The 26,672-nt window shown below is 37.0% G+C and overlaps 1 protein-coding gene across 4 annotated transcripts in view; it reads right to left on the bottom strand.

The window, feature by feature from the left end:
* SPAST (spastin) overlaps nucleotides 1-26,672 on the bottom strand; it is a 51,817-nt gene that overhangs the window by 12,920 nt on the left and 12,225 nt on the right. The window contains exons 2-12 of one of the 4 annotated variants that reach the window (XM_043468262.1): nucleotides 23,667-23,753; nucleotides 21,875-21,958; nucleotides 15,622-15,717; nucleotides 12,568-12,749; nucleotides 11,420-11,553; nucleotides 11,012-11,105; nucleotides 5,203-5,277; nucleotides 4,187-4,258; nucleotides 1,944-2,019; nucleotides 1,566-1,657; nucleotides 1,345-1,424 (exon numbers count right to left, since the gene is read on the bottom strand). In XM_043468262.1, the coding sequence (XP_043324197.1) occupies nucleotides 1,345-1,424; nucleotides 1,566-1,657; nucleotides 1,944-2,019; nucleotides 4,187-4,258; nucleotides 5,203-5,277; nucleotides 11,012-11,105; nucleotides 11,420-11,553; nucleotides 12,568-12,749; nucleotides 15,622-15,717; nucleotides 21,875-21,958; nucleotides 23,667-23,753 (1,072 nt within the window). The remainder of the gene's footprint in view (nucleotides 1-1,344; nucleotides 1,425-1,565; nucleotides 1,658-1,943; nucleotides 2,020-4,186; nucleotides 4,259-5,202; nucleotides 5,278-11,011; nucleotides 11,106-11,419; nucleotides 11,554-12,567; nucleotides 12,750-15,621; nucleotides 15,718-21,874; nucleotides 21,959-23,666; nucleotides 23,754-26,672) is intronic. The other 3 variants (XM_043468263.1, XM_043468264.1, XM_043468266.1) reach the window with 3 other exon arrangements.

The following is a 26,672-nucleotide window of genomic DNA, read 5'->3' as shown; positions in this document are numbered from 1 at the left end:
AGGACCTGCCACTGCAAATTCCAGACTCGGTTGTCAGAGCAGTTTTCCAGAGGAGACAGAGAACACTCTGAGGGGCAATAAAACTAACCTCCCCACATTTAAACAAGCACATGAGGACTGGCTCTGCAGACCATGTGACCCTAATCAGTGGTAAAGGAATGACAAGGGAGATGAGGCTGAAAAAAGAAACTCAAAGACACAACATCTTTGTAAGAGGACATCAGTCAGTCTGGCAAGAGGACAAGCTGTCTTGAAATGGCCAATCTTTTTCAGTTGAAGAAGACTAAATCGGCCCAATCTCTTATTTACATACACGTACACATCTTTACCAGGTGGGGCTTTGTTGTGAGTCAAGGAGACTGCCCACCAGTCTAGGGTATATAGGACAATTCAAGATATTTGCCTTGTTATCTTACTTTTCTAGCTCTTCTACAACATCCTTCCAAAATTAGGTTCTCCAAGAAAACTCCCCTTATTCAAATAAAATAGGCAAAACAGACAAAAGCATAGGACTGATTCTAAAAAACAGTACCAAAAAATAGTGGAAAGAATACAGTAAACATAAAATAGATAAAATGAAGAACATTCACAAGAGGATTTTGCCATAAAGCAAATTAAAATTGTGACTAAATGTCTCTCCAAGAAAATAATTTAATGAAAAAAAAAAAGGCTCCTATGAAATAAGAGCTCAATGAGATAGAAAGGTTCAAAGAAGAAAGACAACAGAAGATGAAAAATGGGATTGCAAAGAACAGGAAAGCAACAAAAAAGAAAACAAAAACCACCACAGAAACAAAGGTCACAAAAGTAACAGTAGTAGTAGAAAGGAGATTAGACACTAACCCCACTGAGTTAACCCGTAAACGTGAATAAAAAGCAGGCTGGCTTCAGACTTTCACCCTGCAACATCCAGTCCTAGAAACAACAGGCAATGCTACAAATTCCTCAGGAAAAGAATGGGAGGTCCAACAATTTTATGTTGAGTCAAACTGTCCCAGTAGAAAGGGAACACATTTGCTCAAACACATGAGAAGAGAGAATGCAGCTCCCATGAACTGTGTTAGCAGGGTAACAATCAGTTTTGGAGTTTTAAGATACTTTAATCCAACTGAGAAGAAATAAGCAATTTGCCTAAAACCACAAAGTTAAAAACAGTTTTCGTGATATGCTGGTCCTGTCCTCAAAAGTTTTGTTTACTAACAAGAGGCCAGAAGATGGATATAGAGAGGAAAACAATGAGTTTAGTCTTCACACTGAGAATGAACGAGACAAAAAATATGCGAGACGAATGAAGGAGTAAATAATCTGTAATAAGTGCGTGCGTTTCCACATAAATTTCCCTACCTGAGGACAGCTTCATCAAGCTCTTGTGGCCTGTTAGTTGCACCCATTACAAGCACTCTGTCATCTCCAGCAGACTGTACCTATAAGTCAAATTTTTTTCAATACTTTTAAAGTAATAAAGAAAAACACAATGAAGTTGTCTATTTCTAATTTGGGCCATTCAATTGGAAAATACATACACTAAAATGTTACCACATAAAAATATCATAATCAATACGTACACCATCAAATTCTATTAGAAATTCAGTTTTTAGACGTCTGCTAGCATCATGTTCTCCTTCTCTTCTTTCACACAAAAGGCTATCAACTTCATCTAGAGGAAATACAAGGATGAAACTTTAATTAAAACCCAAGCTACATGAGTTATCTGAGATTAACCTAGTTTATTATTTAGGTTTTTAATATAATGTATCCTACTCAATTTGTTGGATAGTCTTTAACCTTGTGCTTTTTAAAAACTTTTTACTTCTGCAACTATACTTCAATAAAAATTTTAGAAAACTTTTTACTTCTGAATAATCTTTCCTATCATTCCCTCACATTTGGGAGAAGGAAATTTTACAAATGTTCAACTAAGCTGTTGGAAGACATGTTCTTACCTATAAAAATTATGGAAGGTTGAAGTTCTCGAGCCACGGCAAAAAGAGCTCTCACCAATTTCTCTCCTTCTCCCACCTAAAATAAGGCATTGTACACTGTTAAACCCATAAAATGCAAGATTGTTCCTTCCAGCTTTTATAATTTCACTACTGAAAATCTAGCACCTAGGAATTTAACTTCTCTTTCTTTACAGCAACCAAAGATTTGGTTTAAAGAACAGGGGTGAGGGGGGTTATTGATTGTTCCTTATAATATTAGTAAATAGACTACTTATTTATTATTCAAGAGAATCTGGTGAGTACTTTAAAAAAACAAAATATATCTCTGTCTTGTTTCACTATGCATTCCTAAGACTTGAGATTGGGGTGTAACTACTGAGAAGAGGGAACACCAGAGGACAGAGGGATGCAGCAATATTCCTTAGGCTGCAGGGTGTATTTATAGAAGCACGTAAATTGGAACGTGCTCCAAAATCACTGCAGATGGTGATTGCAGCCATGAAATGAAAAGACGCTTACTCCTTGGAAGGAAAGTTATGACCATCCTAGACAGCATATTAAACAGCAGAGACATTACTTTGTCAACAAAGGTCCGTCTAGTCAAGGCTATGGTTTTTTCAGTGGTCATGTACGGATGTGAGAGTTGGACTATAAAGAAAGCTGAGCACCAAAGAATTGATGCTTTTCAACTGTGGTGTTGGAGAAGACTCTTGAGAGTCCCTTGGACTGCAAGGAGATCCAACCAGTCCATCCTAAAGGAGATCAGTCCTGGGTGTTCATTGGAAGGACTGATGTTGAAGCTGAAACTCCAATACTTCGGTTACCTGATGCGAAGAGCTGACTCACTGGAAAAGACCCTGATGCTGGGAAAGATTGAGGGCAGGAGGAGAAGGGGACAAAAGAGGATGAGATGGTTGGATGGCATCACCGACTCAATGGACATGAGTTTGGGTGGACTCTGGGAGTTGGTGATGGACAGGGAGGCCTGGTGTGCTGCGGTTCATGGGGTCGCAAAGAGTTGGACACGACTGAGCGACTGAACTGAACTCCTAAACAAAACTTGCTCTACTAAAAACATCTTGAAAATCCATTCTCACAATACCACTGTCAATAAATGTCAAAGCATTTCTAGGTAGCCCAGGTGGTCTATGAACACTCCTTAAGACATTATCAGGGGCTTGAATACTATACTAAAGCCATTCTATACACCAAAGCATCTATGCTTCGAAAGGGTCATGAGGTTTGCAGTAGTCTACTACAAAAACTACTTTGTCCTCTAGGTGGCATTTATTCTTTTTATTGAAAATTAAATTTAAAAAAAAAAAGGAAAAGCCTCAGATTTAGATTCTGCAAAACAAATATTCTCAGAGCCAGAAGGAACCGCAAGAGATCACCTCTTATGACTTCAACATTGTAAGATTTCCCTGGTGATCCAGTGGGTGAGTCCACCTCTCAGTGCAGGGAACCTGGGTTCAAACCCTGATCTGGGAAGATTCCACATGCTGTGGGAACAACTAAGCCTGAGGGGCACAGCTACGAGCCCGTGCTCCGCAAGGAGAGAAGCCACCACCGTGAGAAGCCTGTGCCTCCCAACAAGAGAGCAGTGCCTGCTCACCACAACTAGAGAAAGCCTGCACGCGTCAATGAAGACCCAGCCTAGTCAAAAATAAGCAAATACATTTTAAAAAAAGCCACTTTATAAAGGAAGTAAAACCTAAAGTGATACTTTCTTAAGGCCAGTTCTGTACCTAAGTTAGGCTGGCATCCCCACCTCCTAACTTCCAGGACAGTGTTCTCTGCTGTGGTATGTGCATAATATAGGTAGCCCACTGCAACAACAGTTTTACTTGTAAAATTTCACACAGGAAACAGAACTTAACCAGGAAAAGTATCACTATATAGTTACTTTTAATTACTTTACAAAACTGAGACCTCTGCCACTACCTGATCTTGTACTTCTAGCCTCCAAATTTCTATTGTTCAAGCCACCCAGTCTGTGGTACTTTAATACACAACCCTAACAAACAAATCTCACAGAAAAATTTCACTTTTAAACGAGCCTAACAAATGCACGTAACCTTCTACTTTGAAGAGTAAAAAATAGATATTTAAATAATATGTAAGTAATAGATATAAAACTCATAGAAAAACATCTTTGTGTAATGTTATTGCCATTGATTCTTAACACAGTAACATTTAGACAGTAACTTAAAGCATGACAATACTGGAAAAAGAACACTCACATATTTTGAAGTTAAACTTGCAGCACTTATATTAAAGAAGGTTGCATTAGATTCTGCAGCTACTGCTTTAGCCTTTAAAAATCAGAAGGGTAAATATATTAGTTCAATTGCTTTAAAAAGATAACCACATGTGATCAACTTAATTTCTAGAAAACATTTCCTAAAAACATAAGGTATGACACAATTTTCAACAAATAGCAATCAATGTATTTCCTTCTCAGCAATGAGGAAAAGGTGCAGGAGGAGCTGTGCTTCTTCTCACTCTCTTATCTCTAAGAGAGATGTCAAAGGGAGAGGTTGAAAAAAAAAGAAGGGTGTGTTATTCTCTTCCCAGTTATAGAAGATAACTGGTTAGAGAAAGATAAACAGCTAAAGGAAAAAGTTACTCTTTCCCTATTTAGTTTCCCTGTAGCAGAGTCATGCAGGAAAAGAGGTATTCAGATCCTAGCAAAAACTTCTGGCAAAACGATATAGAAAAAAACAATCTGTTGTATGTCAGTTATGCCTCAATTAGAAAAAAAGAAAAGAAGAAATCTGTATCAGGCTGATTATTTTATTTTAATAAACCTGCTAAAATAGAAAAAAAAAAAAATCAGAGATTAGGAAGATACTCAATATAGTAAGGTAAACTCTTCCAGGGCAAAATTTTAATATTTAACTTGGGAAAACAATGAAAATTATACTGTTCCCAGCACCAAACTAATACTGGAGATAACATATGTGGTTTTCCCCTCTCTTCATCATTAAGAACTAGCTTAAAACCTGGGAGTTCCCTGGCGGTTCAGTGGTTAGTACTGAGTGCTCTCACTCCCATGACCCTGGATTCAACCCTGATCTGAAAACTAAGATCCCCAAGATGTGCAGTGTGGGGGGAGGGGAGGGACGGGGACGGAGAAGGTATGTAACACAAAAAGCAAATCATAAATAACAGATTCAGTGACAATGAAATGTTTCTTTTATTCATATTATACTCTTAATATCTCAATAGAACATACCAATTTAAAAAGAATTCTTACCAGCATTGTTTTCCCATTTCCAGGTGGACCAAAGAGTAACAAGCCTCTGGCAGGAGCCCTAAGCCCTGTGAACAACTTAAAAATACATACTTTAGTTCACAACTGTGATTCTGGAGACACTTTTTCCAGACATATTGAGTATTAATTGTGATCTAAAAAGTATTATTTGTTATCAGTAGCATCCTCCCAAAGAGAGTTGCCCAGAGCTCTAAAGAGAACATATAATCAATAAATTACTATAATTACCAAAAACAGAAGAAAACAAAGGGAAATAAAACCAAATTCCTATTGATCAAATTGAAAGCAACTGAGCTTCCCCGGTGGTCCGGTGGTTAAGAATCCGCCTGCCGATGCAGGGGACACAAGTTCAGACACAGGTCTGGGAAGACGCCACAGGCTGTGAGGCCACTGCTCGAGAAGCGCAACTCCTGAGCCCGCCGGCTGCAACAGCTGACCCTGTGCACCCCAGAGCCCGTGCCCCACGGCAGGGGGCCGCCACCGCGAGAGCCCGTGCCCCACGGCAGGGGGCCGCCACCGCGAGACGCCCGTGCCCCACGGCGGGGGGCCGCCACCGCGAGAGCCCGTGCCCCACGGCGGGGGGCCGCCGCCGCGAGAGCCCGTGCCCCACGGCGGGGGGCCGCCGCCGCGAGAGCCCGTGCCCCACGGCAGGGGGCCGCCACCGCGAGACGCCCGTGCCCCACGGCAGGGGGCCGCCACCGCGAGACGCCCGTGCCCCACGGCAGGGGGCCGCCACCGCGAGACGCCGGTGCCCCACGGCAGGGGGCCGCCACCGCGAGACGCCCGTGCCCCACGGCAGGGGGCCGCCACCGCGAGACGCCCGTGCCCCACAACCAGAGAGTAGTCCCCGCACACTACAACCAGAAAGCCCCCTCGTGCAGCAACAGAGACCCAGTACGGCCAAGATAAAAATTAAACACATTTTTAAAATACAGTTAAAAAACAAAGCAGGCTCATTAAACAAGACATACTGAACAAAGAAAGTTTCTCCACTTCTTTTAGAAATCTCACCAAAATAATAGTAAATGAATGAAAAAATAAATTTTCAAAAAAAAAATTACAAAAGGAAACAGAGGACACAAATTTTGTAGATGGTAAATTGATAAAGTGTGGTAAATTATTTAATGGAGTTGAGGGAGCTAAACCTAAGCGCCTGCTTGTGAAGGGATACACAGATACCAGGAGCAAGCTGAAATGAACAAAAACCCCTGGAAAAGCTCTGGAATTGGAGGAATCAGGTTTGGGAGAAAGCACTAGTAAGGCAGTTGGCCAAAAACAGGGAACTGACTGAAAGCCTGTGTGACGAACCACGGAAACCACGCTCCTGCCCAGGCCAAGAGCACGCGGCAGGCACTGCTCTTCCACAACAAAAGGAGGCAGATGCTTTCTTCTCTAGACACATTAAACAATAGTTGCCAAATGCAAGGACACCAGGCAGGGCAGGCATGAAGGGTGAAGACCCACCTGGTAACATTTTACTGAACAGTCAAAGTGTATGTACTTTTAAGCTGAACCATACGAAGTAACTGATATTCAACTCAGAGACAAAATTTTATTTGAGTGGGCTAAGGTTTACAGAAAATTTAATGGAAAGAACAGTTTCCATGTAACTCCTCACCTCCCCCACTTCCCCTATTATTAACATCTTGCATTGGTATGGTACATTTAATACAGCTGATGAATACTGATACATTATTATTAAGGTAACTTCATGGTTTACATTAGGGTCCACTATTTGTGTCAAATATTTACATTAGTTTCATATAGAACAGTTTCACTACCCTAAAAACTACCTTCTCCACCGTCTATTTAACCTTCCCGTCCTCCCCATGAATGCTTGGCAACCACTGATCTTTTTACTGTCTCCATAGTAATTCTAGTTGGAATCATACAGTATTAGCCTTTTAAGATTGTCTTGACTTAGCAATATGTACTTAATGTTCCTCTGTGTATTTTCATGGATTGATAGCTCATTTCTTTTTAGTGCTGAATAATATTTCATTATTACAGATATACCATAGCTTGCTTATACATTTAACTACTGAAAACTATCTCGAATGAACAAAGGTTAAAGTATTTGCTTTAAGTAATTCTGAGAAAAAATTAACTCAAGAATGTATTTTTAATATTATTTATCTCCTTCAAGCCACTTTTAGTGTTGAGTAACTTAATTACTGTTGTTGAGAAGGACTTAAAAATAGCTGAGAAAAGAAGTGAAAGGAAAAGAAGAAAATGAAAGATATATCCATATTTCATAAAAACTGCATTTCATAAAAACACGGAAGCATAATTAAGTTTTGTTTTTGTTCAGTCACTCAGTCACGTCTGACTCTTTTCGACGCCGTGGACTACAGTACGCCAGGCATAAAAACATTTCATGTTTTTATGAATGCAGTTACATCATGAAGTCAAGTGGACTTAGGCGGCAACACTAAGAACAAAGTTAGTGGAAGTGACAGAATTCCAGTTGAGCTATTTCAAATCCTAAAAGATGATGCTGTTAAAGTGCTGCACTCAATACGCCAGCAAATATGGAAAATTCAGCAAGTGGCCACAGGACTGGAAAAGGTCAGTGTTCATTCCAATCCCAAAGGGCAATGCCAAAGAATGTTCAAAGTACCGCACTACTGCACTCACTTCATATGATAGCAAGGTAATGCTCAAAAATCCTTCAAGCTAGGTTTCAACAGTATGTGAACCGAGAACTTCCAGATATACAGGCTGGATTTAGAAAATGCAGAGGAACCCGAGATCTAATTGCCAACGTCCATTAGATCATGGATAAAGCAAGGCTATTCCAGAAAAACACCTACTTCTGCTTCACTGACTATGCTAAAGCCTTTGACTGTGTGGATCACAAAAAACTGTGGAAGATTCTTAATGAGATGGGAATACCAAACCACCTTGACCTACCTTCTGAGAAATCTGTATGCAGATCAAGAAGCAACAGTTAGAACTGGACATGGAACAATGGACTGGTTCAAAATTGGGGAAGGAGTATGTCAAGGCTGTATACTGTCACGCTGCTTATTTAACTTACATGCAGAGTACATCATGCAAAATGCCGGGCTAGGTGAAGCACAAGTCAAAATCAAGATAGCTAGGAGAAATATCAATAACGTCACATATGCAGATGACACCACCCTAATAGCAGAAAGCGAAGAGGAAACGGAGAGCCTCTTGATGAAGGTGAAAGAGGAGAGTGAAAAAACCCGGCTTCAAACTCAACATTCAAAAACTAAGATCATGGCATTGGGTCCCATCACTTCATGGGCAAATAGATGGCGAAACAATGGAAACAGTAACAGACTTTATTTTCTTGGGCTCCAAAATCACTGTAGATGGTGACTGCAGCCATGAAATTAAAAGACGCCTGCTCCTTGGAAGAGACGCTATGATAAACCTAGACAGTATATTAAAAAGCAGAGACATTACTTTGCCAACAACAGTCTGTATAGTAAAAACTATGGTTTTTCCAATATACAGATGTGAGAGCTGGACCATAAATAAGGCTGAGCACCGAAAAATTGATGCTTTTGAACTGTGGTGTTGGAGAAGACTCTTGAGAGTCCCTTAGACCGCAAGCAGATCTAACCAGTCTAGTCTATAATCCTATAGGAAATCAATCCTGAATATTCATGGGAAGGACTGATGCTGAAGCTCTAGCACTCTGGCCACCAGATGTGAAGAAGTGCCTCACTGGAAAAGACCCTGATGCTGGGAAAGACTGAAGGCAGGAGGAGTAGGGGATGACAGAGGTCGAGATGGGTGGACAGCATCACTGACTCAACGGACATGAGTTTGAACAAACTCTGGAAGATGGTGAAGGACAGGGAAGCCTGGCGTACTGTAGTCCATGGCGTCGAAAAGAGTCAGACGTGACTGAGTGACTGAACAAAAACAAAACTTAATTATGCTTCTGTGTTTTTATTTTTATTTATTTTTTTTTGCTTCTGTGTTTTTAAGATGAAATAAAAATTCTAGCACCGTAAAAAAATGAATAAATTCATCACGATGCCTGTCATACCCAACTTTTCAATCTAGCCTAACAATGTCCCCATTGTGATCCATGCAAGCTCCCCACTGTGGAGAATTAAGACTAAAGCTGATCTGTTGCACAATAAAGGTGCTTTATGAAATAAACTCTGACCCATGATCCCTTTCACAGTCTACTGTGAAAAGATGAGCTAGGACAATCATATTCTCTTTCTTGGGAATCTTAACAAGAATTATAAAAATGTTCAAATTGGCAGGTGCAGAGATAAAGAGACAAATGGTCCAAATCCTGAGATCGGGCTCTACCTCAGATGCTGTTCCTCCTCAAGTTCCAATTTAGTACGTTTACTAAGGCTTCTGCCCCGCCCAAGCTTAGGTTATTCAACTTTGAAATCCCAGTTTTTTCAAATAGTATGGTCCTACCATGGAAATATTCCTAAATGTAAATTCATATGCTGTTTGACCTTACTCTCCACTTTAGATGTGCTCCTTAAAGTTGTGCATAGAGCAGAAGCTGAATGACTTCTAACACAGTTCAGATATTTCCTTACTATCTTTACAATTTTAGATATATTTTTGTACCCTAAGAAGCACATCATTAATAATAAAGCCCATACTTGAGACTGATCCACCACTTAACTAAAATGTAGAGAAAGAAATTTAGGTCTCAGGACTAGTTTCTTTGGCAACAAATGGACTAAATGACTGCTAAGATCCTTTTCAGGTCTATGGTTGCATGAATCCTTTCAACAAGCATTTTTTGGTCTATACTCAGTCTGCTGCATTTACTACTCTTATATACAACCCCAGGGAAAAAGTTAGCCCAAAATACAAACCATCATATGTTTCTTCAAAGTGTGGCCTGAGGTGGTAGAAGAGACAAATTTGGCTACTATAAAGACAAATGCTTTCCACCTTAATAATTTATTTTATTGAGTATTAAGAATATTCAATTAGTATATTAAACCAGTGATTTCCTGCACACTGCTTCTTAGAATGAGCAAGAGGTAAAAGAAAGCAGAATCAACAAATAATAAATTTCAGTATAGTTGGTACTCACGAGTTACAAACACCACGAAGGTAGTACGAGAATGACAGAGACTACAGAAAAATAGGGCCACACAACCTTTACACGTTCGTGTAAGAGTGTATTCATAATAACGTGCCACATAACATCTATGTTCACGAGATTTTGTAAACAAGTCCACAAAGACTTGAAAGCTCAGGAGGAAGAGAAACAGCTGGCCCAGACTGGATCCTCAGATTTATTTCTTGCAATTTTTTCAGAACAACATCAAATACGAAATCTGTGAATTGTGAAGATCCAAAACAATGCCAAATATGGAAAATTAAATATTTATTATCAACTGCAAGATTACCTAACTTCTTCAGTGAGTTAAAAAATTATGGGATGGAAGGTTAGGCCCCTATCCATCACTTACCAGCTCTTCACTTACTTTGATCACTTAATATCTTCAAAATAATTCTTTTAAATAACTTCATCTTAATTTCTCTTTTCTCCAGTATGATTTCTGTGTCTTAATTTTAAATCTCTCTTACCTTAATATAAAATTATTGCCTGTTACCTATTTTTCCTATAAACTTAATTACAAATGGATTGGCAACTAGTTACCATTATAGTCAACATCAACTGCTAATGATTTTTCCTTTAAAAAAAAAAAAATCAAACCTACTGTTAAATGAATTAATCACTCTAGTGTAGCTCATTATTTACTGATACTATGGATTCAGTAATGGATGATGCTATAAAAAAATGACAATATAAAGTCCTTACCTCAGGCCTCAGAGAAGGAAGAATAACAATTTCTTGCAATGCTTGTTTTGCCAGCTCTTGACCAGCTATATCATCAAATTTAACAGCTGTTCCACTAAGAAACAGAATTTCAGTTAACTACACACAGAAATATTCTTCAGTTATTGTAATATTAATTTTAAGCTCTATGTAATGTAGACATTTTTATGTTAACCAGGAGTGAAACTATAGTTAAATCAGTAAAGCAATGGCTTTCTCATTTACAGTAACTGAAAACCATCATAAAAATTAAATATGTAAATTAGACAAGGTATTTATTATCCATTTTACTTATGATATATTTTGCCAATAAAAAATGTTTAAACTCCATAAAACACTTTATTTTTATTTTTTATTTTTTCATAAAACACTTTAGATGACAATACTTACTTGTCCACAATTTCATTCATTATAAGGTTAGCAAGGTTGCTGTCCACATTCCTAAAATTCTTCAAGTCTTTCTTTTTACGAGCAGCAGTCGTAGGGGTAGAAGGTTTATTTGTTCTACTTGTTTTTGGTGTACTCTTGGAAGGACACAAAATTTTGATGTGAAAACACAACATAATGTTTGCAACTTTCACATGTGAGTTAACTTTAATGTTCACAGAATTAAAGGGATAAAAGTAGCAAAAAATGGACATAAAAATCCCCAAATTGTATATTTACTCCAAGATAAAATGGCATTCTCTATAGAACTACATTTGGCATGAAGTGGATTTATAGAAGATTTTATCCAGAGATTTACTTACTATGAAATAAAAAGGCTCTCTATGACAACACACTCACATAATTTTGATATTTGTTAGAACTGTAACAAAACTCTATGTATGTTTAATGTTATAAAACATTTATGTACATTTACATAATTATACAAAAACAAATTTAAAATGACCTATAGGGAATTTCCTGGCGGTCTAGTGCTTGGAACTCCCTGCTTTCACTGCTGAAGGCCTGGGTTCAGTTCCTGGTTCAGGAACTGATATGGTAAGCCACACTTCATGGCACAGTCAAATAAAGAAATAAAATAAAATTAGGGAAAAAAAGACTACAGACTGGATAAAGAAACTTACTGCTAAAAACACCTAGTTAGAGAGATTTCTTTCAAAGATAATAGAGGAAAAAAAAAAGATTTGCTTTTTAGTAGCAAGTTGCCTCTGCTACTTAGATTTTATTTTTTATTCTTTTTACTTTATTTTTAAAAATTCTGTTTATTTACTGTTTGGCAGTACTGGGTTTTCACTGCAGCATGTAGTATCTTTTAGTTGCAGCATGCAGGATCTAGATCCCTAACCAGGGATCGAACCTAGGTCCCCTGGCTTGGAAGTGCAGAGTTTTAGCCACTGGACCACCAGGGAAGTTCCTACTTAGATTTTTATAAATCTAAATATAAAAAAGGAAAAGAAATCATTCAACTTTGTGGAAACTTATCAATTCTCTTAAGGTATTACAAAGTACTTATAATAAATTTAAGCAAGTATTATCATGTTAAAAATTTTGTTTGCAACAGCATAGCAACTGAAGTTACTGTCTCAAAATACCTTATGTGTGGCAGCTGCAGGTCCTTGTCTCACTCCAGAAACCATGGATAAACCACTGCAACTAGGTGCTCTATGGTGGCCTGAAAGACCTGTGGGTCCAGTTTTCATAACTGTTTTTGAACGAGGCAGTGAATTACTAGCATGTGTTAACGGATCTTTTCTCTTTGGAACAGCTCCACTTTCTATCAAGGAAAAATAAAGTCATCATGGTCAGAAAATTCTGGTTAAACATTATAAAAGTTAATGTAAGGACCAGTACAAATTTGAAAGCTAATAATATTATTTTTATTTCAGCAGTATCTCAAAATAAGACTTCAGTCAGAATATATACTAAAGTGTTCATAACGATTGTTACTGGGTGTGGACAAGATTATGAGTATTTAGCCTTTTCCTTTTCCTAGTGTATAATTTTCTTTTAAGAAATATGTACTTGTCATAAAAAGAAATAACTATTTGTGGGGGCAGGAGGAGGATACAAAAAAGGTACCAAGAAAATAAAGCTGCCAAAATTTTTTTCTTTTTTGTTTTATTTAAAAGTTGCCAAAAATTAAAGAAACAAAATGTAGTAAAGGCACTAGGGGTGCCTTTAGGCTGTATGGGGGTGGGGGTGGGGACAAATAGCACATCATTCCAAACTTTTAAGACTACAAAACAGAATGAAAATCCAATCTGTGCCACCAGATGAGTTTTAACAGGTAATTTTAATTTAAACAGTAAAAAGCTGTGGTTAATATGCCAAGTATTTCGTGCTATATCTATGTTACCAGGTGGCTCAATGATAAAGAATCCATCTGCCAATGCAAGGAGACACAGGAGATGTGGGTTCCATCCCTGGGTCGGGAAGACTACTCATTCAGTATTCCTGCCTAGAGAATCCTATGGCAGAGGACCCTAGCAGGCTACAGTCCAAGGGGTGGCAAAGAGTCAGACATGACTGGGCATGCATGCGTGCACATATAAATGAACAAGTATACGATATTTTCTATTAAGTCTAAAAGGTCACATGACCTACCTACTCTGCTCTTCTACATCAATTATACATTTTAAATGTTCAAATCTCACCACTTCTAAATAATATTTTCATATACTACATAACAAACATCAGTTTATTAACAGCAATGTTCACTGTTAAATCAGTCAGCAAATTAGAGTAGCCTAGAGAAAAGACTAGCTTAAAGACAAAAGCCTTATCGTTGCTTTGTCGTAATATCCCTTAATACGGCTTAAGGAAACTACAAACAAGGGAACTTGCTTCCAGTGTAGGGGGCATGGGTTTAATCCCTGATTGGGAAACTAAGATCCCACATGCCACACAGTGTGGTGAAAAAAATAAAAAAATTTTTAAAGTACAGTAAAATAACCAAGGGTTCTTTTCCAATAAAAAAAAAAAAACGTTCTGTACCATTTGTTCAAGGAACTAAAGGATAATGACTCTATAGGAAAAACCAGGAAAGCAATCCAGAAGAGAATGACAATTAAAAGCCAAAGTGTGAATAAAAGCAAGATCTGTCTAGGGTGGTAAGTATTTATCACTCATTTCAAACGGAAAAAAGGAGACTGGAGAAGAATTTCTACAAACAGAAAATGTACAGTCCTAAGATTATAAATGGATAAGGTTTTTACAAGGAACTGTGACGATGATAGCAGGCTTCTCATAAAAATAACAAAGATCAGCAGGCAACTGAGTGTGCTCAAAATGCTGGAGGAAAAAACAATGTTAACTTTCATCTATTCGATATTCAGGTGAACAGCCAAGTAAGAATGAGGGTATTTGCAGACACTAGGCTGAGAGAGTTTACTATCTACAAAACTTCATTAAAAGAAATATTAAAGTAGGTCTTTTAGTTAAAAAGCACAGAAAAGAGCAAGAACCTATAATGTGAAGCTAGAGAGCAAGGAAAAAAAAAAAAATCAGACAGCTTGAGGGGAGGAAAAATGGAAATTGAGTTACAGATGTAGAAAGCAGACTTGTCCTCACCAGTCGGTAGGGGCGGGGAGGGATAAACAGAGACTGGGACTGACGCATACACACTGCTATGTATAAAGGAGACAGCTAATGAGAACTTAGTGCGCAGCGTAGCGAACTCCATTCAATGTTCTGTAACGGCCTACACGGAAAAAGGATCTAAAAAAGAGTGGATATGTGTATAACTGATCCACTATGCTGCACACCTGGACCTAATATAACATTGTAGATCAGTTACATATAAATGATTTAAATAAAAGTTTTAAATAAAAATTTAAAAAACAAGAAATCTTTAAACTTTTTATTACATATGCATGTAGAAAGCAGTTTTCTTATGGTCTCTACTGCAAGTTTTCTGTTACAATTTGAACAAAGTAATATTTACTTTAATAAAGTTTAAGCACTGGACATAGAACTAATTCTGAAAAAGTTACCAATAAAACTAGACAAGATGTCAGAGAACCTAGGAAATGAAGATTCCTTCCACCCAAACAAAACAAGACAAAAAAACATATAATTTTCTATAGGAGCTGATGTGATGCTCAAAGCTTATGGAGAACAAATTTAACTCATAGTAATAATAGTACTCTAATGTTTCTCCTCACTATGTGAACTCAGCTTCAAACTTTTTCGAACAGGGGTTATGATTACTCATTCATTGTATAAAAGAAATGTATATGCATTGAAAACTGGTATATGATAAAAAAATTAAAATTACTGTCTCAAAAAAACACTGCTTTATAAAAACCCTGGTATAGGTACCCATAGGAAAAAACACCAAAGCTCAAAATAAAATAGAAACAAAAGAACATCTTAATAATTTAGGAAAACGAACCTTCACATTTTATCATCTCAAAACTTGGAGGCTGTAAAATATGCAAATATAACATGTTGAGAATCGCTACACCTATTTGTTACATGTTTACATACCATGAATGACAAGGATGCTGTATTTTCTACACAGCCCTGTGCAAACAAAAACCAATCGAATCTATCACTGTAAAATCAAGTCAGCATTACCAGGTTAAGCAGGACTCTACTTTGCATGCAAGCTTTATTATTTGACATGTTAGTTAACCTAAACCCACCTGACTGGAGATGTCCATTACGGCATGTCAAGTTAGTACTGTCATTATAGACGTCCGTTTGTGACTTGGAAAATTGCAAACTTGGTTGCAGCTTCTCTATGCAACAGAGGGGGGTGTAAAAAAGAATAAAATAAACAAACAGGGAACAACATAATAAAAAATGTTTATGTGAAAATTAAAAATGATTCAAGGTGTTAAAAAGTTATATAGCAAAGGATTTTGCATTTATATAAAATTATCTTTAACAACATAACTAATTAGCAAAAAACTCAGACATTAAAATAGCAACAGAAATAAACAAGTGAATGACTATGTTCAAAATATGCATTATTCAGGTCTGGTAACCCGAGGCAATTCTATAACACTACCATCACCAGTAAACATTTCCTGAATATCTAATACATCCAAATCATTGTATTTGGAGAACAGGATGGAGTTAGAAAGAGAACATCAAGAAGACTTTACAGAGAAAGTGGGCTGTGAGTTGGCTAGGATCTGGAAAGATTTAAAAAAAAAAAAAAGGACATCTCATCAGCAAAAAAGAAATGCAATAAAGCAGAAAGGAAAAAGCAAGCTGCAGAACTGTGTGTACAGTACCCTACCACTTATTTAAACACACATGTATATTTGTATATATAAAAATTCTCTCTAAAAAACACCCAGAGAAACTGGTAAATACTAGCTGCCTCTGGGGAGGGGAAATGAGTAGCTGGAACATAGTATGGGATGGATGCTTTTCCAACTTCTCAAAAATTTTGGCATGTGCATATAGTATCTATTTTTAAATTAATCAGAGATTTTAAAGGATTATTTCAATCCTACCCCTCCCCTCCCAGTTCAAATAACAATGTAATCCTCTCAAGATCTGGCTCTCTATATCTAGGACCTGAACCCCAGAGTGTAGCGGTTTGAACTTTCTCGCCACCCTACGTCACAGCTGCCCTCTTTCCCCAGTCAAGTCACCCCATATTGCTAACTGATGACCACCTTGCTCCACCACGCATTCACTAGTATGAACTTGCTTCAGCATCAGTTTTCCAAGGGTCTCAAGGATTAAATAAGGTAATACATAAAGGACCTACCTGGGCTTCATTTATATGGGTGAAATTTTGACCATATTTATTTTACTGAAATACTCCAAGTTATCATTACTGATTCTTTTATTTATTTATTTATTTTTATTTACTTATTTGGCTCTGCAGGATCTTAGCTGCAGCATGTGAACCCTTAGTTGAGGCATGTGGGATCCAGTTCCCTGAACAGGGACTGAACCCAGGCCCTCCTCATTGGGAGCACAGAGTCTTAGCCACCGGACTGCCAGGGACGTCTCTCATTACTGATTCTCATCTCCAGTACTAAGAAGTCAACGAAGCGTAGCACATATATACTAACTCTCTTAAACTTTCACTTCTAAGGTCAGACAAGCAGGCGCTATGCTTGGTTTATGACACACACACACACACACACACACACACACACACAAACACACACGCCTTTGGGACAGGTTAAATAGCAGCTACCCTCTCTGCACAAAGCACAAAGCTTTTGTATCCTAGAACTGGTTGATATAATATATCTTGGAGCCCTTTTATTGTTGTTAGTTAACAGATAGGTCATCCGATTTTTCTCAAAGACAATACTCTTCAAATCACCATACTGAGAAAGAAACTATTTGTGTTGTTAAAGACATAAATTAGAAAAAACTGATTTGTAAATGTCTTATTTATCAATTAACACTCTCTTCAACATTCTCTTCAATGTTAACAAAAAGGTCAGGTAAACATTCATTATATAGCAAAAAGAAACAGAAACAAATCCTTAGTTCTGATAACAAAGAATAAAAAACCACAGAACTTGTTTGTAGGGTTTACATTTACATGTGTGAAAACGCACACATATACAATAGCAGGACACACTAATGCGGATCTGTTCCAGTTCATTTTTTTTTTTTTAAGAAAGTAAAATTAGTTTAATGCTTCCTTTTAGAATGACTAAAGGTCATACAGATTAACCAATGATTTAACATAAAACAAGTCACCTTGCTTCTTGATCCCCTCATGGGCAACCCCCACATAATCATCTCAGTGATCTACTTAGAAGGGAAATCTTACCACATAACTGGTGGACTTAAAACCCTTTAGCAGCCTCCTGCTACCCACAGATAGGCACTGAAGTCCTTGACGTGACCAGCAAGGTCTGCCACGACCTGTCTGCCTACACTTCTCACGCCTGAGCTATCCCAAATTCACATCTCCATCAGCACCATGGTTTTCCTGGTCCCTCAGTCTATGTTCATGCTGTTAGTTCCTCCCGGAATATCCTTACTCCCAAACATTAATAACTTTTATTTATCTCTTTAAAACCCCATTTCAGGTTTTACTTCTTCCACAAAGACTTCTCAGACATGTGTTTTCCCATCTCCACAAAATACATATGTATCTCCATCCTGCAGTGATGATTTATCTATTTATGCCTCCTCAACTGTATCAACAAGAGCCTTAAACAGAAGAATATTTCATCCAATCTATCGGTAAATCTGTTTGCTCAACCTTCAAATACAATACTAATTCACCTGATGGTTACTCCTGGTATCACCCTAGTCCAAGACTCCATTTTCCCCCTGGCTTACCATAACAGTTGTCTTACTTATACTCTTGCAACATCACAACCAGGGATCCTTTTTATACTGAGGTCAGATGATGTCAGTACTTTCCTAAAAATCCTTATAACTGCACCCCCACTTCACACGTGGTAAAAGCTCAAATCTTCATAGTGCCCTCTAAAGCCCTGCCTGTTGTCCAGACCCTCCCCTCCCCACCTCCACCATCAGCTCTTTGATCTCTACTATATTCTCCTTGCTCCGGCACACTGGTCTCTGCTCTGTGCTCAGTTATGTCCAACTCTTTGCCACCCCATGGACTGCAGCCTGCCAGGCTCCTCTGTCCATGAGGATTCTCCAGGCAGGAATACTGGAGTGGGTTGCCATTTCCTTCTCAAGGGGGTCTTCCCAACCCAGAGATTGAACCCAGGTCTCCTGAATTGCAGGCGGGTTCTTTACCATCTGAGTCACCAGGGAAACTCAAACATGTCAGATGTATTTTCTTAAGACTTTGCATCAGCTCTTACTTCTCCACAGACATTCTCCTCCCAGGCACTTGCAAGATTAACTGACGTCAGCTTCTCAAAGAGGCATACCCTGACCATCCTATTTAAAGCTAAAAATTCAGACCACCTCCCATCTACTCCTAAACCCTTGTACTGTATTTTATGCTTTCTTTTCTCCATGTATTTATCACCATCTAACACATGGTATAACTTGTTTATTCTGTATGTCTACTGCCTACTGTCATTATTCCTCCTGCTAGAACATAAACTCTATGCCACAGGGATCCTTGTCTATGTTCTATTACAATATGATAAGCACCCAATAAGTATTTCCCAAGTTAAGAAATAAATTCAGTTTATATCCCTTGGCACTGTATCTGGTACAGAGTAAGGATTCAATAACTGGACACTGAATAAAGCTACATTTTTTTAAAAGGGCAACTGCCAAGTATACCAAGAAGCCAGTGCCAAAATTACCTTTCTATTTATAGCAGGTTTTACACTTAACCTTTGCTCTAAGTTCACTTTGACTAAGTTAAAGATACATAATACATAGGAACTCTTCCCCATCTCTATCAGAGAAGATATATCCTCTCAAACCAGTCTGTATGGGGAACTCCCAGTATCATTCTCCATCCTAATTGGATACCAATCAGCCCTCCCACCTCTGAAAAGCTCCGTTTTTTAAATAGCACACGATGCTCAAATACACTCTATTGTGCACTTTTGCACACTTCATCTTCACTGTCTTTTGTATATAACTCCCAGACATTCTGCGTTCTCAGAAGACAGGAATATGTTGATGATGTCTTCTATTCCACCCTCTCATTTTTAAAGTAACGTCGTTCATGAATGGACATATCATATTTTTGATAATAGACAACAACAGCATTCAAATATTAATTCTATTAATACCTAGCTTCATGTTATATTATTATATATCCTTTTTGTCCATTCTTCTAATAACACACAAAAAATTACAAAGCTGCATTTAAAGACAGGTCTACAAACTGATGAGCTGCTTCTAATGTTTTACCATATCACAACTTACAATAAAAGATTAAAAACCAGCTATTGTTCAATTTGTAACAGGTTATAAAATGTTCCATAATCAAACAATCTACATCACATATATTGATACTCTGTATATATACTACAAGGTGTTACAGCTAAAACACATAGAAGGGACCAATTAGAACAACTAGGAAATTATTTTACTACAACAACCCTTGATATACTATAACATAGTAACCCTCACTTAAGAAGGCGAACCCTGTCAGCCACAGGAGCCAGGGGAACACTGTCTTGTTAGCTATCTGAAAACAGTAAGGGCTTCTTTTTCAACAATGTGGGGGGAAAATTTATAAACACAACAGACCATGTAAGAATGAATGGATGAATGACTGAATGAGTAAAATACAAATGTATATATATCTACTCAAAAGCAGGGGTGGTGATTACACACAGGTAAGGAGATGAACAAAACCCAGCATTTCTGAGCACTTGCTTACTCAACAATTCATTGGTCACAAATATGGTGAGACAATAATTATCTATCAGCCTCATGTTACAAATGAAATAAAAAAAGACTGAGACATGCTAAATAACTTATCACAGTCGCAGAGCAACAAGTAAAGTCCGCCTGTTTGCCAAGTTTCTATACTACCTATACCACTTCAAGCTGTGGTAGAACCAACCATCCAAGAAGGGTGGGTTTTAGTTCCCCCTTGTTTGAAAGGTAGATTTACCGTAACATATTTTTAAAGCCTATACCATCAAATAGAAAATGAGGAGTTTCTCATTAGTCCTTTTCCAACTGATAAACACAGAAAGAATGACAATTACAGTGTCACTGAGCACAAGCCTTCAACTGCTACTAACATCATTAAGAACTACTGATGGATAAACACAAAACCACCTATCAAGCAGTCTTATCATTAAGAAATAAAAAGCTACTTTCAATCCAATTAAGGCTCTATATTCATATCAATTTATAGGGAGGACAAGAATATATTAAAAGATAACATGGATATACATGCAGCAAAATATAGACTATAGGAAAAACTATGTGGCAAAGATTTGGTTCATAAATAAATCGCAAGAAAAAGAAAAAAACAGATGTGTATATTAAAAAAGACATATAGTATGGATCTGCTTGAGATCTGGATTCAAACAATTAAATTATAAAAAATATAGTAGCAGTTATTAAATTATGAGATACTGACTGCACAGTGTGTATTAAATCTAGAAACTGACCACCTTCGGCTATTACTTTTATGTTTGTTATTAAAAGAACTATTTTTTTTAGGTGTGATAATGGTATTTTGGCAATTTTTTCCCCCCAGCGGTCATGTCCACGACCCCACTTAATACAGCTTCCTCAGAAGGAGGAATCATTACCTTCATTACCTACAATGAAATGAGTTTTCTTTTTGAAGGTTCCAAGTACAAAGCAAAGTGAAAAATACAAATGGTACACAGGAGATAAGGGAAGAAGGGAAACATAAGAAGGTACATTCTTCTTCTCACTTTGGGAATTTCATTTTTAAAGCATCTTTATCTTTTGAGATACAATATAAGATATTGATAAATGAAATAAAAAGATATCAAGAAATAGTTTCAAAATAGTAATATGAAGCTGGGGGAAGTGGGCAGGGATATAAACTGGGGTTTGCAAACATTTTTTGTAAAGAGCCAGAGAGTAAATATTAAAATATTTTCAAAAGTTATATATTAAGAGGCTTTGCAGGCTACATGATCTCTGTATCAACTCCTCAGTTCTGTCACTGCAGCACAAAAGCAATCAGATATTATACAAAGAAATGAGAGGAGCTTTGTGCCAACTTATAAAAACAGGCAGTGAACTGAACTGAGTCCATAGGCTATAGTTTGCCAATCTTGAATCAAGGCCAATGATAAACTGATAATTACCAAAGTTGAGTGATAGATAATTAGTTCAATATGTTCTTTTCTGTATTTTAGAAATTTTCATGAGTTTAAAAAAAGACTAGAACATATTTTCAAGTGTGTTCTTGTTTGATCATTGATCCAGTGTGATCACTGATTTATTTCTAACTACATTTAGAATTTCACTAAACACAGATTTCAAATGCATCTCATTGCAGTTACACAATTCATTAATTGATACCTAATAGTTGTAAACGGTCCTTGGCCATAACTAAATTAGTCATCATTTTAGCTTGAAGGCGTCTAGCTCTTTCACACTGTTCGCCTGAAAAGAAAAAGCAGAAAAAAATAATTAAAATATCTATATTTACCTACTAATACTGCTTCAAGATAAGTTATCATAACAACTAATCTCAAGAGAAGTCATTGTCTTTATAAAGAAATTAAGAAAATATCATTTTCAAATAATATCTTTAAAAAAATCAGTTATAGTTCCTTATGATAGTATCAGACTTAGTGTGGCATTTCATGGATTTCATGGGTTATGAGACATATTTTTTCCCTACATTTAAAAATCTCTGAAGTTGGGAAGTGTTTTAACACCAGTGCCAACCTACTAATGCTATCAGCCAGACTGCAGTCACAACACAGCTTATCACTGCCTCTGCATACAAAAATTTGGTTATGGATATTAATATTTCTATTACAGCTATATCTAAATAAGATCAAGACAGCAAATTGAATAAGGTTAAAATTCAAATTCTATGTGATAAAAAGAGAATGTGTTAATAGTTTAACTGACATTTTTTTCTCAGTGGTACATTCGAAAGCATCTTCAATTCAATGAAATATTTTTCTCATAACTAACTCATTTTCTTTGACCTCTTCTTCTACACATTTGACAAAAAATAGTAAATATATTTTGTACATAATTTATAAAGTGATGCTCATAAACTCATGAAAGTCTCCAAGACCCAACCTCCCATGTTTACTTGTTCTGCTCTCTCATATATAGGAGACCAGTAGCTAGAGAAATAGTCAAAATAAAAAGGAGACAGAAAAAATCATGGTAAATATTGAACACATTGTAGTTATTGGAGATTACCTGATATAAATTACAGAATCAGTCAGCCAGATAAAATATCTATTGGGTGGATTGATCCCTAAGGCTAAGATTCTTAGCCCATGTATTATAATTTCTGCTTCTGAATTTATTAGAGCTATGATAGCCAAAGTACTTTACTTATTTAATAGTGTGACATATCACAAATATTCACGTACAGTATTTACAAATTCAGGTTTTGAAGCCAGACTGCCTGAGTTCAAATCCTGACTCTACCTCTTCATGCCTATGAGACCTCAGGGAAGTTACTTAACTTCTTCCCACTTAAGTTTTTAATTTGAAAAATAAGAATAACAGTAGCAGCTTCAGAGTGTAGGGCTGTGGTGAAATTAAAAGAGATGATAAGTATGAAGCACATAAAATGATGCTTTGGTACACAGTGTGTGTGCAAAAATTGTTTTCTATATATTTAACAACAATATTAGACTCTGATTTTTAATTTGATGTGACAGAAAAGAGGAAAAATAACGACTTTTATTTTAAAAGGTCATGTGTAAATCAAAAAAACATTACAGCTCATATTCTAACATGCAGTCAAGCATTACCCACAGTGCAAAAGGGGGATCTGTGGATTAACTACTCCTTCCCTGTCTTGACAGCGAGGAAAGGATGAGGTTTCAAAGACAGGGCTACAAATAGGGTTAAAATATCATGAATCATTGGTTCCAGGGAGGACACAAGTAATATACTATTTTTTATCTTACTGCTATAGGCAATCAAGTTTAAGCATATTTGATCATAACTTCATTTTTAGCACAGGTAATAAAGCATTAACTGTAAGTCTAGAAAGATTAACAGTAACATTTAAAAATCTGTTAAATACTTTTATTTAGATAAACATATCTGAAATCAGGGCAATCATGTGAATATAATTTGGGATGCCACTAAATAAATGTAAATACAACCTTACCTTGTCCTGTAACTACGACAGCTATTCCTTTTTCTAGTTCTTCAATACCTTTCTTATACCATTCCACAGCTTGGTCCTTTTGTCCTACTTTAAAATAAAAATAATAATTTGTATAAATCGTATGTGTGTCTGTGTGCATGCGCTAAGTTGCTTTAGTCGGGTCTGACTCTGTGTGACCCCACGGACTGTGTAGCCCACCAGCCTCCTCTGTCCATGGGATTCTCCAGGCAAGAATCCTGAAGTGACTTGCCATTTCCTTCTGCAGGAGATCTTCCTGAGCCAGAGGATCTGGGAAGATCTGCGTCTCCTGGACTGCAGACAGATTCTCTACTGTCTGAGCCACCAGGGAAGCCGAACCTAAGAATACACTAAACATTTCCGAAAGCATGCTCTTTTTAGGAGATACACAGGAAAAAAAAAAGGGGGGGGGGTTGTGAACAAGTAAGCTTGAAAACTGTTACTCTGTGACTTCTTAGTACTTTAGCATCCTAATGAATAAGTGGCTCTGCAAGAGAGGAATACATAGTCAATGTTTCTCAGTCTCAGAGCGGAGAGTCTTTTGTTGTTTATTATCTCATGATATTAATGCTTAAAACCACTGTAATAGTGTGTTAGAGAAATAAACTTTACTCCTCAAGATTTTACTTTAGATAAATGGTTTTTAAAATATATATTGTTAGAAAACATAAACATGATTTCAATAATAATGAGAAAAAATAAGCACTGTTTAACCTAACTGTATTCAAATATGATGTAACATGTTCATTGTTGGGCGATCCTTTCAAGAGTTAGTTTTTATTTAACAAATGACAGTACCATGAGAACTGGCATGAAAGGTCGCAAGTGTGGCCATTTAGTAACACATTTCTATTTTCTCTGAAACATGACATTTATTCTTGATTCAAAATTAAGCTCCAAAAGGACCTAAAAATTCAGCATGATCAAAATATGTGTAGAATATTTCTTTAAAGTGGTAACAAGTATATGCAAATTTCATTGGTTTTTAAAATTAATTTCCTGGTCCTTAGAATCTGCAACACCTCATAAGTGGCTAATACAGAGACACAGTAAAGCAAAGGTGGAAATCATCCATAAGAACTGCTTTTCGTTTTTCCCAACTCATGTCCCTATTTAATTAAAAATTCCCATGCTATTCTTCAATATAATTTGAAATGTCATCATCAATAAAATACCATGACTCTCTTGATAACAAAGAATAGATGAAGTCTTATTAAAAACATCACACACAATAACTAAGAAATGCTGCTGGGCCTCGCTGGTGGCTCAGTGGTGGGGAATCCCTCTGCCAGTTCAGGAGACGTGGGTTTGATCCCTGACCCAGGAAGGTCCCACCTGCTGTGGAGCAACTAAGCCTGTGGCCACAGCTACTGAGCCTGTGTTCTAGAGCTCAGAAGCCTCAACAACTGAGCCCAAGTGCTGCAACTCCTGAAGCCCAGGCGCCTAAAGCCCAAGCTTCACAAGAGAAGCCTCTGCAGCGAGAAGTCTGTGCACCACACCTAGTGGGTGGCCCCCACTCACCGCAGCTAGAGAAAAGCCTGCTCAAGAATGAAGACCCAGTACAGCCATAAATAAGTCAAACACTTTTCAAAAAAAGAAATGCTGTCCCCTTATCAGTGTGTACCTCCGACCACCTGCCTCCGCCCGCTCTCAAGTAAATCACTAACTAGATTCGGCCCCGTAGGGTACTTCCTCACTTACTATGGGGCCATTAGTATTTTACAGTGCCTGATCCAGAATAAGTGCTCGATAAGTACTTGATAATGACACATGAAGAAATTATTAAGCACTTAAGTCAATTCAAACTATGTAGATGCTTACTTTCCAGTTTTTTGTTAAAAGAATCTGTTTACATTTTTGGTTTTATAATTTAAAAAAGAAGCAAACGACAAAAATCAGTAAAATAGTATTTGCATTCTGAGTGGTAGGAATATTGATAATAATGTCACATTTGCTTTAGAATTTTAAAAATAAAGTGCAATTTAACAGATACAACAGAAAAGTTCTTTGTTGCTCCTCTTCCCATTTCCATGCTCCTTTCCTTCCCAGAAATCAGTATTACTGAGTGTCTATCTTACTTGCACATTTTTTCTATTGTTCCTATTTTATTTCTATCACTTTAATTTAAACATATACATTGTTTCTGAGATCTATGTGACTATATAGAGATCCCGTTCATTTATTTTGACTTCTGTATAGTATCCTATCCTATAGTTTAACTATTTCCTATGAAAAGATATGTAGGTTTCCAGTTTTCCAGTATTTCAAATAATGTTAGAGTAAACAGTCTTGTACCTGTCCCTTTATATACATGTGTCAGTTTCTCTAGAGTATATACACATATGCTTAAGAAGTAGAATTGATGAATCACAGGTTCATCACATACTCTCCACTAACCGGAAATCAACAAAATGGTTTTTGAAAGTGCTTAGACCAATTTATATTCCTATTAACAGTGTATGACTGTTCTCACTGGCAACATCTGAACAAAATCTTTTAAGAAATTTTATCACATTACACAGAGGCAAGTGAAATGACTAATTCTGTACAAATAAACTCACATGCTCAATAATTATACTCAATTACCTAATAGTCTTTGGTTAATAGGAAGTTGATTTACTGCCTTATTTGAATCTCGGATGTCAGTATGATAGTAGAAAATGAAAATGCATAGATTATCTCTTATCTAAAAGCACAAGATCACTGGAGAAAGGAGAGATGTATAAATCAATGGGACAGAAATACAGAAATAGACCCATATAGACATTACTGATCAGACTTTGACAAAGATGACAAGGTAATTCAAAGGAGAAAGAACTTTTTAAAAAAAACGACATTGGAATAACAGGTATCTATAAGCAAAAAAACTTCACATGACATACAAAAATTAACTTAAAATGGGTTATAGACCTAAATGTAAAACCTAAAAATATAAAATTTATAAAAGAAAACAGACAAAATTCTTTGTGATCTTGGCTTTAGGCCAAT

The sequence above is a fragment of the Cervus canadensis genome, chromosome 5 (genome assembly GCF_019320065.1).
Source record: "Cervus canadensis isolate Bull #8, Minnesota chromosome 5, ASM1932006v1, whole genome shotgun sequence".
Taxonomy (NCBI): Eukaryota; Metazoa; Chordata; class Mammalia; order Artiodactyla; family Cervidae; genus Cervus; species Cervus canadensis.
Note: the sequence above shows the minus strand (reverse complement) of the source record. Positions and strands in the feature narration are given on the sequence as shown.